General features: G+C 38.4%; 1 protein-coding gene across 1 annotated transcript in view; it reads left to right on the forward strand.

Annotated features, from left to right (window-relative positions):
- The window catches only part of eys (eyes shut homolog), a 160,408-nt gene that overhangs the window by 9,264 nt on the left and 138,054 nt on the right, over positions 1-13,090 (forward strand). The window contains exons 5-8 of the mRNA XM_079473466.1: positions 808-924; positions 5,088-5,290; positions 10,154-10,269; positions 12,455-12,569. Of these exons, the coding sequence (XP_079329592.1) occupies positions 808-924; positions 5,088-5,290; positions 10,154-10,269; positions 12,455-12,569 (551 nt within the window). The remainder of the gene's footprint in view (positions 1-807; positions 925-5,087; positions 5,291-10,153; positions 10,270-12,454; positions 12,570-13,090) is intronic.

Here is a 13,090-nt window from a genome sequence, read left to right on the forward strand (position 1 = left end):
TTGTTTAAACGCCGGTCTCTCGGTGAGCACCAAAGAGAGTCGAGAATGGTGTAATGTTGTCATACTAGCTAATGTGGTTTGTTTTTATGTCTAATGAATAATTCATTGTGCTTCTGTTGGAAGCTCTGGAGGCAGTTCCTTGTAGACCGCCACGTACTGTGTTATCACAACTAGGCCAGAGCGATCAGAGTCAGACTTGGGAGAGGATTGGAAATTGATCACGAATGGAAGAAATAGCAAGAGCAAGAAATTCAAGAGTGTCTTAAAGGCATAGTTCACCCAAAAAACCTGTCTGACTTTCTTCCTTTTTTTAGAACACAAAAGAAGATATTTTGAAGAATGGTGGTAGCTGAACAATGAGGGTACCCATTGACTTGCATTGGTCTTGTGTCCATACAACAGAAGAGACTTGGTGCCGGCGTTGTTCGGTTTTCATTCTTCAAAATATCTTCTTTTGTGTTCTGCAAAATAAAGAAAGTCCTACAGGTTTTAACTGACAAGAGTGTAGAAAATGATGACAGAATGTTTATTTTTGGGTGAACTGTCACTAAGTTGACAGAGATTGTTTTAATGAAATTTTGGCAAAGATACTTTGAACATTATTGCATTACCTGTAGACAGAAATGTCCATTAGCAGAAACTTTTTTACATTATTAATGAAGCGCAATGCATTGTGGGATTGCTATCTTGGCAAAGTATACATTCAACGCTGCCTCAGAACTTTTGCGGAAACAAAAAAGGGTACTTAAATGCATTTGTACTATGTGATGTATGAAAACGGATAATATCTAGATTTTCTTACCATAGGGATCAAATGCTCTGAAATCATTGGCCAACAAAACTGCAGCAGAAGATGCAAGAGAGGAACATGCCAACAAATCTCTTCGACCTCCTACAGATGTGAATGTCTGACAGGATATACAGGTAAATCTGTACCTGGATCCAAATGTTTGTAAAGCTTTCATGAATTATGCGCTCCTCAAAAGAATGATATGTCTTTCCATAAATGGATGTTTAATTCTTTCACTGTTTAGCTTCATTTGACTCATTATGTTTTGATAATAAGTCATGTGATTAATAGCAGGTCACTTTGGGGGCCTTCACAATGGAAGCGCAATTATGCAAACCCACATCTGAGCGAAGCTTTTTCATATCTCTCCTCACATTAAGCTGTCTTTTCTAAGTGCCTGTGAAAAAGGCAGATTTGAAAAATGAAACAATTGAAGCCTTTATCCATAAAAGTCTCTGAAAGATTCATGATGCGTAAATGGACAATTATTTAATAAAGCATTTAACCGTATCTTTATTTGAATGATGTCCTAAGGTTGATAAAACTCACTAATGCTGTCTTTCCTGTAGTAAACAGATGGAACTAAACTATTTACCCGGCCTGTTTGTAAGACTCGGTTTTGGAAAGTTATGACTCTCATTTGCTTCTGTAAAATCATTGCAGGGCTAATGAGCATCTCGCCCACCACGTGAGACCAAAGTTTCATTGTCCCCTGGGTCTTTCGCATAATAACATCATGATAGAGTTTGCAGACTGAAGTCCAGGTGGCCTCTGCTTGTTGATTAATTGGCTTTCTTGTAGCGGCGATTTGTTCCTGCAGATAGCGGCCTCTAATGTCATGCTTATGGCTTTTAAGCCGCGGAAGAAAAATTTCTATCTTGTCTGACGCAGATTTAGCACTGTCCGGAACGATGATGAATTTCCACCGGAGATGCACCGCTCGAGGGACACCGGACAGGCTGCTCGTGCGGTTTCGAGGAAAACGTAATTTTAGGAAACTGTCTGCTTTGGAACAATCACTAGGTTTTCATGGATCTCCTAGGGTTTATTTTTCCAGCAATAAGTTTTAGACGTTATTGTAGAAAGGTACTCAAGCCCACCTTTGCAGTGGTTTGAAGGTCAGACGGTGTCGTTATCGTTATTCTGTTATAAGGTTCATGAAACTTTCTGATTTGCCAACAGCACAACCTAAGGATTCAACTTCTCAAGAACTGTTGCACCACGACAGGTGTATTTCATCTCTCGTTGCATATTCTAGGAGCACCTTGCACAAAACTGAAAGTAACCGGTCTCCATTTCTGCTCTGTTTTGGCCCCCTGTGAGGCCAGCAGCTGATTCTGACTTTACCCAAACTGTCACCCCATTAATCATAGCGAAGTTAATGTCTGGCACTGGTACCTGCTGCCCTTACAGAACAGAGCCCTATACACACATAATAATGAACCCCACTCGTGGGAGTCTTCAAATGAGATTTTCTTTTGATTCAGCTCTCCTGTGCACCTCATTCGGGGGTGTTTGTATCCGTATGTTACAGATTTAATAGGATTTGCCCTATTGGATGCACTGTTAATTTAGCTATTCTGTTGAAATCCAAATAGTGCAGTTGCATTTAACCCATCCAGAGAGTAGGGAACACACACAGCAAGTCGTGAACACGCGTACAAGTGCCTTGCTCAAGGGCACCTCATTCGGCCCTGAGAATCGGACCGGCAACCTATTGGTCACAAGTCTGACTAACCATTAGGCCACGGAAAATCATTAGTGACAAAAATTCATCCAACAGTAATGTGACAGAATTACAAAGTGCAAAAACAATCGCGGTTATCACATACATTTTTTCATCATTGCCTCCTAATCATCCCGGTATGTATTAATTGGCTTTGTAATTCTAGTCTCCTCTCCACCAATAAGCTGGTGTGTGGTGGGCGTTCTGGTGCAAAATGGCTGCCTTCGCATCGTGCAGGTGGATGCTGCACATTGGTGGTGGTTGAGGAGATTCCCCCCTTCCATGTAAAGTGCTTTGAGTGCACAGAAAGGTGCTTTATAAATGTAACAAATTCATTATTATGTAGAAATATGACTGTTGTATTGCTTTAAAGTGAATATGATCTTGTTTTCTTTGCAGTATTTGAGGTCTGAAAAAATTCAAAGCATCTTTTCTGTTATTTTCCCATTTTCAATTTACATTTGGGAGCAATATTGTTGGTAGTTCTCAGAATGAAACAAAAACGATTATTTTACCTATACGCATAAAATACTAAATTCAGAATAACTGAAAATAATTTTGAAATGGTATCTTAATTTTTTCTGCGGCTGTAAATCCTCAAACATGTAGGTGATGTTGTTTTATTGTAAACACCTCCTGTGAGGACATTGGTCAATCAGCGGTAGTTACAAAAAGGAAAATGTTAAGCTTCGAGCTGTATTACGTCAAGAGCTTTTCATATTCAATATCCCGCTGTGGATCCCCAAGAAACATTGCAGATAGACGTTCGCCCTTTGCATCGTGACCTTTGCATCATCTGGTGAGCTTAACTCACCGAAATGTGCTCTAAAAACTGAACGACAAAAGGAAAGCAAAACGCAGTAACAAGGAAGATAAATGAGTTCGCTCCTGCTGAGGAACATGAGGGGAAAAAGGAAAAGCAAACAGCTTGCCACAAGGGAATCAAATCAAATCATGTTCACCTTGAACTTACAGTGCTGCATAGTCAAGTCTAAATTTAACCTGCAGAATCCGGATTCACGGATGCTGGAGAGGAACGCAGGACCTGGATGTTCTGGTTGAGAACCTTCTTTGAGTCGGCACGATTGGGGGTTGTTTGGTTTAAAAGAGATGGAGATTTAATTTGGTCTCTTTAACCTCGACTTTAACAAAGCGTACTTAAAGAGTGTTGAAGGGTGAATGTGTTGCACGCTATATGTTCTCATTTGTCATCCGACCAAATGAGAAACAAGGGATGGCACGCTGAGACTTGTAATGTTGATATGCTGGAGTAATTGTCCAGTGTCATTACAGTCATAAAGTTTGAACGTTTGTTCTCGCTAAGAAGCCAGGAGTTTATAGCTATTATGAAGATGATTTGGAAGCTAAACATAAGCTGCTGTCCTAAAATGAGATCATTAATGTATTTCAATACAATTTCAACGTTTCATAAAAATCTTACAGTACATAATAATTCACGATAATGGTTAAAGTGGCCATTTTGTCTTTAAATGGCCTGCTTCAAGACATAATTTCATAATTTTTAAGATACTATGTTGTTGCCTGTGGCCTCGTTGTTAGCTCGTCTGCTCACCATTGCGCAGAGGTTGAGAAAATGTTTTAAAACACTTTCTTTCAACCTTTATCTAGACAATAATAATAATAACGAAATATTTGTTTTATGAGCTCTAATATTTAAATACAGTATTATTGAGAAAATAATCAGTTTTATTTTATTTTCAAACAATTAGTTGGTAATTAGAATTTTTGTATTACAAATATTTGTTGTTATTTATTTACTTAAATATGTTTATAAGTTTATTCCTGTTAATCACAATTCATGTGATTTTTGGAAATAAATAAAAAGTTAAAATTCAGATATTTTTGTTAGTTTATTTTTTAGAGGAGGCTCAATCGAAAATCTTGCCTAGGACACCAACAGAAGCCGGGCCGGTCCTGCTGAAGTGTGTTTACATGGAAATTTGCTTTACGGTTGTTTAATCTAAACTAGGAAACTTTTAACACATGCCCCCAATGTGCCATGACTAATATTAATTGTTATTTATTTTATTTAAATCAAATAAAAGTACATTTACAGGTAAACTCAATATAAAATTTGGTTTACATTACTTTTTTTACATTTCCAGAACATGTTAATAAAAACATGATAATGTTGTTCACTATATTCGTGTCCTTAAATTCTCTAGTTTGCAGATGCCTCTTGCTCTTATATTTTTCAATGACTTTCAGACGTTTTGGAATAACATCAAAGCAATCATAAATAACAGCGGGTTAAAATGTTTTTCAGCTGTAATCTTCGACTGTAACAGAAAAATAACAAGAAATCCTAAATAGGCCTACAAAATTTCTCTGGTAGCCTTTAGTGATGGCAGTTAAGGACATTATGCCATAAAAATAAGAATGTGTTAATGTGCAGTTAAACCTCCATAGCAAGAAAATCACTTAATTCAGCCGTTTAATATCACAGACACGTCAGGTCAATTGAATTTACTTTGTCTAAATCAAAAACAATTAGACGGATGTATTTTCACTCATTGTAATTTATGGTCATTGACTCATTTGGTATTGCAGGTGCCTACTGTGAGCGAAAGAGTCGTATCTGCGATTCGAACCCATGCAGGAATGGTGGTCTGTGTGAGGAGACTGTTAATGGATATGTTTGCAAATGCCCCGGGGGGTTCACAGGCCTCAGCTGCGAGACCACCACTGAGGTTGACAGCTACTGCAAGTCTAACGGATGTCAATTGGATGAATTCCGTGCCGCGGACAAACCTGTGAGGCCTTTTTATTTATTTATTCATTTATTTGGCTTCATTCTTCCTAATGACAGTTTCTGCTCAGGAGCATGAGATTAATTTGAAATGCCACATGCAAATTTGTGTGACGCACCTCAAGCGGTTTTGTGTGTGTTTTGTTGGGGGTTACAATAATAATTAATAATTGTTTTGATAGCAGAATGGGTCTGGCATATGTAACAAAGTTTTGATTGGACTTGAGCAAGCTGTTGCATATTTACAGAGTGTTGGAAAAGCAAGCCTGCCACGCTCGCTCAGGGCGCAGTCATATCCCTTGTTTAGCTGTCAGTGCACTGCTTAGTAATTCATTTTTAGGACAACACAATTGCACTTAAACACTGGATGCTTCTTAATACTTATTTGTGACCCTGTATCACAAAACCAGTCATAAGTAGCACAGGTACATGTATATTTGTAGCAAAAGCCAACAATACACTGTACAGGTCAAAATTACAGATTTTTCTTTTATACCAAAAACATTAGGATACAAAGTATCATTTGATCAAGTTTGGTATCTATATAAAGCGTAGAATTTATGCTTTTGGCTTCATCTTCTCTCCACAACATCATAACAGCGATAAGCCAATAGAGAGCGTTAAAACGAACCCGTTTCTTCTACTTTAAACAACTTTAAAGACGATTTTCTCAATATTTCGATGTTTTTGCACCGTCAGATTCCAGATTTTAAAATAGTTGAATCTGGGCCAAAAATCATAACCCAACAAACCATACATCAACAGAAAGCTTCCAGATGATGCATAAATCTCAGTTTCAGAAAATTTACTCTCATTGTTTGGTGGTCCAGGGTCACATTTATGCATCCTCGCTTCCTTTCATCGTGTCTTAGCATCACCCCTTCAAGATGCAAGGAAAGGATGCCAGGAAGCAAAGGCTTATATTTAGTCAGGGGGCCCAGAAAAGCTAGAGGCTTTGAGAGAAATTAGGATTTTGCCCAGCTGGACTAGAATGAATTAGAATTAAATACATAATTTGTAAAGTTAAATAAATACTTTACAGTATGTGGAGTTCATAGCCCCACTACATTAATGCTGCGCAGGCCGGTATCACGGTGCGATTATAGAGCCTTCCCGGAGCAGTCCTCTCTCGGGGTGTGCTCAAGCCATTCTGCACGTCCAAGTATGGAGTTGAACACACCTAAAGCTTAAGTTTTACCCTAACATAGCTTTCCTGTAGCTCAGTGGTTAGAGCATGGCATTAGCAAAGCCAAGGTCATGGGTTCGATCCAAGGGATTGCAAATACTTAGAAAACAAATGTATAGTTGCAATGCAATGTAAGTCGCTTTGGATAAAAGCGTCTGGCAAATGCAAAAATGTAAATGTACAACGAGTGTTGGATACAAAACGATAAAAAACAAAAGAAACCATTTTGGTCATACTGCATTGCGCTTTATCGAGTGGAATTTTTGTATTTTATTATAATGGATTATATTGTTATTTGTTGCATCACATCGTACAGTGTAGACAGTGCAAGGGCTTATGCTTATTATCTGATGCTTAATGTTTGCCAACCGAGTTGTAAAGTGCACTTCCATCAACAGAATGGCGCGAGAAGCTTTAAATCAGAGCAGAATAGCGATGAATGCTGATCTACAATGACGCACAGTCACATGAATTCCGATTTGACCTTTCAGAATGAGGTTGCATTGCGAAACATCAGACCTATATCTGATTTAGGACCACATATGGAAGTGGCTCAGAGCAGATTTAAAAAGATCCTTGTGGTTTGTCCTGTTCACACTGTCATGCAGTAAACAGATCTGGGTCACATATGAGTCAGATTTTGGTGGCAGTGTGAATTTAGTCTGAGTGATGAATATTGACTTTCATGCTTTTTTATGTACGATTTGAATATAGGACGGTATATCTAAAAGCTTCCACAGAGTGTTTTCTATGGTGGATTCTCCTCACTCCTCTTTTCTTAACTCCTCGTGATGCAATAATGGAATTGAGATGTCCTTCAAGATGCCTGAACTTGATCCGTTTCTGGGTTGCAGGCTGGAGGACAGAGGTGAGAGGGAAGGAGGAAGCATCAGTTTGAGTATTGAGAAACCCTTTACGAAAATTAACCATGCTTTAAAACAAAAATAAAACAGTTGAAAATAAAACAGTTAAAACCAAAACGTATGGTTACTGAAGTCGACATAATAAACATGGTTTCCAAATAGCATAGGTTTGTCCAATATTAATCAATACACCAGAAAACCATGGTTTCTACATTTTAAAATCCAATAACATTGGTAACACAATACAGTGCTTTGCTGAATCATTAAATCATTAAAAGTCTGTCAGGTATAAGAGGATAGGTGTGAAAGTAAATATATTTTGAAAAAAAGAGATATTTAGTTGGTAATCCTTTATCTTATTGTGCATAAATTATAAACAATCATGCAAATCTTAATGTCTTTTTTACAATTTACTATTGTTAAATACTAAACTTTCTAGTTTATGAAGTTTCTGCCATTTAATGGCTTAGTGCATTAAATAAGATGCAGGACAAGTGCATACAGTTTTTTATGACGCTTCACAGCTTTAGCTACAACATTGGCGTGTTATACAGAAATGTTGATAAATACCAGCTCTGTTGTCTCATGTCCCAGGTAATTGAATCATTAGCGCCCTGATTTTAAGGAGATGAAGGCCCTTGCTCGTGCACAAATTAGTGTATATTTCATACTAATCCATGACGTAGGCAACTAAAGAGACAGCTACACGGCTCGCTTTTCACGAATACCTCAATCGCCTGTAGTTTTCCCATTATGTGTGTGTAGATGAATTTAGCAGAAAGTGGGCCGATGGCAGACTTACTGTCACGTTTAACCTTCGTTGAGCGAAATTCGGCACATGGTCACGACCGTGGCGGATTCATCCGAGAGCACGACCAGTAAAGAAAGACTCCAATCTCTCCTTCACACACACACACACACCCACATGAACGCACATTGTCAGACACGTTAAATTGATTTGTTTGACATTGATTTGGTGTGTCTGAGACATCTTCCTAAAAGAGCTCATCTGTATGAAAATGAAATAATCCTTCACGACAGCACCAATCCTAATATCAGTGGGAGTCTCCGTCTTTCTTTCATCTGGGATTGTTCTCAGGTTCTATTACTCATCTTTGAATGACTGAGTCAGAGAAAATTATTGATGTCGGGATCGGTTAGGGGAAGTGGGAGTGCAGGAGTGGCTAATGACTTGTCTCTTGTATTGCTCTTTCAGCTCTCACCCTATGGATGCTCTCATGCTGCTTGTTTGCCACAGTTGTTCGGCTCCAAAACTTTTCTGCTCTAGGTTGCTAATTTCGAATGTCCGTAAGAAGTTGCTCAAGGTTATCCGCACTTAAACAGTGACAAAATCTGGTGCCAAATCTCGAGCACGTTCTGTATGTTTTGGCCGGATACATGTGACCCTCTATGTGATGTTCCCAATCTTATAACTAGATGTTATGATGTATAGACAGAACCCAAGCGCAGGCAGCGGTTTGCTAAATAACAAAACTTTATTAAAACAAAGACCCTCGATGGGGAAAACATGAACACAAACAAGACTGAAAACTAAACTTCCCACAAGGGGGACAAAACAAACAAGGTCTTAAGAATAACAAACTATAAGTCCACAAACTTGAGTCCAGCGAACAGGAACACGGATAATCCAGACAGACTAGGAAGGGTAAATGTGCAAAGTGTGCAAAATGAACCGACAAGGGACAGCGGGAAACTGGGGCTTGATAAAGGAAAACACTAACAAGGACTGATGACACAGGGAGAGTGGCCGCAGGTGACATGGATGAAACACTAAGGGAAGGCTAACAGGAGGATAGCACGAGGCAGGTGAGGGGACTGAAACACTAAGGGAAAGATGGACCAGGGCTGGAGACAAGACTAACACTAATGGACCGCTAACAGGGGAAACAAGGGGGCGGGACTAAAGGATGTGACACCGGAGAGAGAGCATGGCTTCTAAAACCAAAACAATGGTCTTTCTCCACACAAAACACATGGGACTGACATGATCCTGCCACAAGACTCGAAAACCAAGACAAGGAGAGGCAGGATCATGACACTAGATTATCCTTGGATTTCAAAGCAGTCATAGTATTTTAACACACAAGTACACATAGTACACAAGTAGCTAGGGCTGTGACACTTATCTCACAAGACCGAGTTCATGTGAACGAGACAAGATGCGATTTTTAGACATTTTTTAAGAAATCCTCAATGATGAAATATATAGGGGAACGGGTCTTTTATTCACGTTAACACAAAATGCAAAAAAATGTGGCATTATAAAATCAACTTGTACTTTATGAAACACATTAAACTTCAATTTTAATGAATTATATTATGCAGTAACAAACATTATGTAAACACTGCAAAATCTTTGACTGAACCCTTCACACAGCCTTCAGAGAATCAGATAAAGCTACATAAACACATCATGTTCTATGCTTACATTGCACATATGTGAGACACAGATGACCTGTTTTGGAAGAGGTTTGCCTGTTAATGTATTTAAAATAACGTAATGTGAACTTGCATGTGCTCCCAAATATATTTTGAGGTCGAACAGGTAAAATTTAGGGACTAAAATGGTTGCAATTTCCAGCCCAGCACATCTCCCCAGACCAGTGGGATCTCACGCCACGAGATCTAGTCACGGCCCTACAAGTAGTCATTAAAATGACAAAAAATTGCTGTAAATTATTTTAAAACAGATTTCAAGACAGCACCAAATTTTTCATTTCATTATAATAATTGTGTTATTTTGCACGGATACATTTTTTTACAGACTCTTTCTGTGTGTTTTGGGGTTTTTCAACAGAATTCCTCATGCGTTTGTGTGGGCTTAGAGTGCAGTGAGCAGCCGGAGGTGTGTGGCATGCTGCCCTGTCTCAACGGCGGCACCTGTGTGGCTCTGAATGGCCAGTTTCAGTGCAGGTAAGAATGTAAGAAGAAAAGATTTACAATTCAGGCCAATGGGATTAGTGTTTCTGGTCAACACATTTTTATTATAATTTTTATGGCTTAGAGCTATTGGCCGAGCTTTAGAGATGTTTAGAAGTTCTGTTTAATGAAATGCTTTCAGAAATGCTAATATTTAATAGTGTCTGTAATCAAATGCATTTTCTGACATGCTCAAAATAACAAATTGCCGTGTGATGAAACTGACATTTTGAAACATTTGGGAATTCAGTAAGAATAAACTGCACCCGCTGATAGTCTTGTTATCTGTGCGAGATTGGCTAATGGAATTATGCAAATCAGCCCACAGCGCAAACACACAAAAATAAGTGCAGAACAAATTTAGCATGGTGCAGTTCATCATCTAGCAGGTCAGTTCTGAGTTCAAGAATGTGGAATAAATATGTTTCTAGTGTTCCCCTTTTTTTTAGTTCTAGGAAGTGAAGTATGCATGCTTTCAGTATTGACATTTGTAAGATCCCCATCTTGCATGTCAGTTTTGAGGTTTAGGGTGTGGAGTATGACTTTTGTGAGTTTCCTTTCTCGCATATCGGTTTTGATGTGGACTACGCATGCCTCTAGCATTGGCTTTTATAAGTTGTGAGTTCTAGGGTGTGGACGTGGAGTATGCATGCCTCCAGCATTGACTCATGAGTTCTCAATTTTGAAAATCTCTCCTGATTTCTAGGGTGCTATATGTCTTTATGGAATGTGAAGTATGCCATCATGCAATTCTCAGTTCTAGAGTGTGGAGTATGCATGCCTCCATCATTGACTTTTATCGTTGTATGTTATAGGAAGTATGCACGCCTCGAACATTGAGTCCATCTTGCAAATCACTTCTGAGTTTTAGGGTGTGGTTTTTGCATTCTTCCAGTGTTGGCTTGTCAGTTTTGAGCCCTAGGAAGTGGAGTATGTATACTTTCATGTATACTATTCTTTAACATTACTCTACTGAGTGGTCACGCTGTGACGTTTTGATCTTCTATCGGTGTGTCGCGCCACGTTTTGCAGGTCAGAGTTAGCCAAACTTGAACTTTGCTACGCATCGAAATGCAAAATATCTTCAGACAGGCTTGAGTTTCCGGTGTCGCATTCGCATGCGTATGAATCGAAGTCAATGGTGCGAAAAGTCAAGTGCGGCTCCGGCTTTAGGGTGTAGATCTGAGTTCTAGGGTGTGGAGTATGATTGTGAATAAGATATATTTGTGCTCAAATTATCAATAAAGATGATTTAGTTTACATAAGCATTGTAGATCGCTACAGTCAGTGCACGAAAAGGCTATAGCACTGCACTAAGTAGAATTAAAGTTGGTTGGTGAACAGGTAACATTTGACATTTGTTAGTATATAATTGTTAAAAACACAGCTTCCGTCAGTTGACAGTGAAGTGTTCATTAAATGTCCAGTTGTAAGGTCATCACACACGAACCCTGTGACTGCTTTTGAACTTCTTCCTGCCCATAATGAGAGAATAAGCGCAGTCTCGGCTGCTTTAGCTTTATGATTTCTTGCAGTCGGGGTTCACAATCTATGGCTTCTGGTTCTGGTGTTCATCTTCCCAGTTTTTATTAGCAAAGATATCTTGAATCAATACATTTGATGGCCCCTCTGACTAAATGACAAACGGCAGATAAGATAACGATTGAAAGGGGAAAAAATAATTAAAATTTGAGGGAGAAAAATGACTAGAGCATGATAATAATAATGTATGTGTGTATGTGTGGTATTGTGTGAACGGTTGTGTGTACTAGGAAGTGCAGATAAAAGCAACATCGCTTGGTCACATGGGAGCTTGTGTTAATAATTGAGTGATCTTGCCTTTGTGTGGCAGAATAATATCACAGAAGTCTTATCAGAGCAGTGAAAGATCTGATAGAGGCTTTAGAAAAAAGAGAATATTATTTATTTCTCAAGCAGATGTGCCAGAGGTTGGCCTTTTAGTAGACATTTCTCATTAATGTACTTAGCAAAAGATCTTTGAATATTACACTGATGTCTCAGAAGAACACCATGATTTTTATGACAAGTGAGGTCTAAATAAAGCTGCGAGGTGTCTGAATTACATCATACCTGCATTGGCAGTTTCTTTGGGTTCTTAAACGTCTATTTTTGTACTATATATCAGTATGTGAGGGCTAACGCTAATGTCTCATTGTAGATGCCGACCAGGTTTCTCCGGAAAGAACTGTGAGGAGATAATTGACTTCTGCAAGCAGCTCGGTATTAGCTGCCTGAATGAGGGATTGTGTCTCAACTTAGTTGGAGGATATAATGTAAGTAACCTGAATTGGTAAATAAAGAATGGCTTTTCAGTGAAATATATGAAAAATAAATGTCAGATAACATGCATTTATTTATATAATTATATAATTACATGACAAAACATGTTTCCATGCATTAGAAGAAATGTAGAAGATATTTGCTGTGCTGTTACATGAAGAATGATGGGTGTAATCTATTTGTAGCTACCTGAGAGAAAACGATTATTTTGAGTTTATTTAGCAATCTTTATATGTAAATTGTGCTGTAATTTTACTGTAAAGTTATTGCTCAGTGAATAAAGTATTGTTTAGTGGACAGGGTTCAGGAGCAATAGATGATTACGTCATCGGGCTATATTCTGTTAAAATTACATTGAAAAGGCCACAGTCAGATTACTCTTACATATCATATAAAGGGTATTGCTAGCAGGACTTCTGTTTTAAATGTGTAATAACATTTTATCCTATACGTCTGAATGCACTGTTGTCACTTTGCATAAAAAGAGTCTGTCAAACCATTACATAGAAAATGA

Source organism: Barbatula barbatula, assembly GCF_947034865.1.
Source record: "Barbatula barbatula genome assembly, chromosome: 14".
Lineage (NCBI taxonomy): Eukaryota > Metazoa > Chordata > Actinopteri > Cypriniformes > Nemacheilidae > Barbatula > Barbatula barbatula.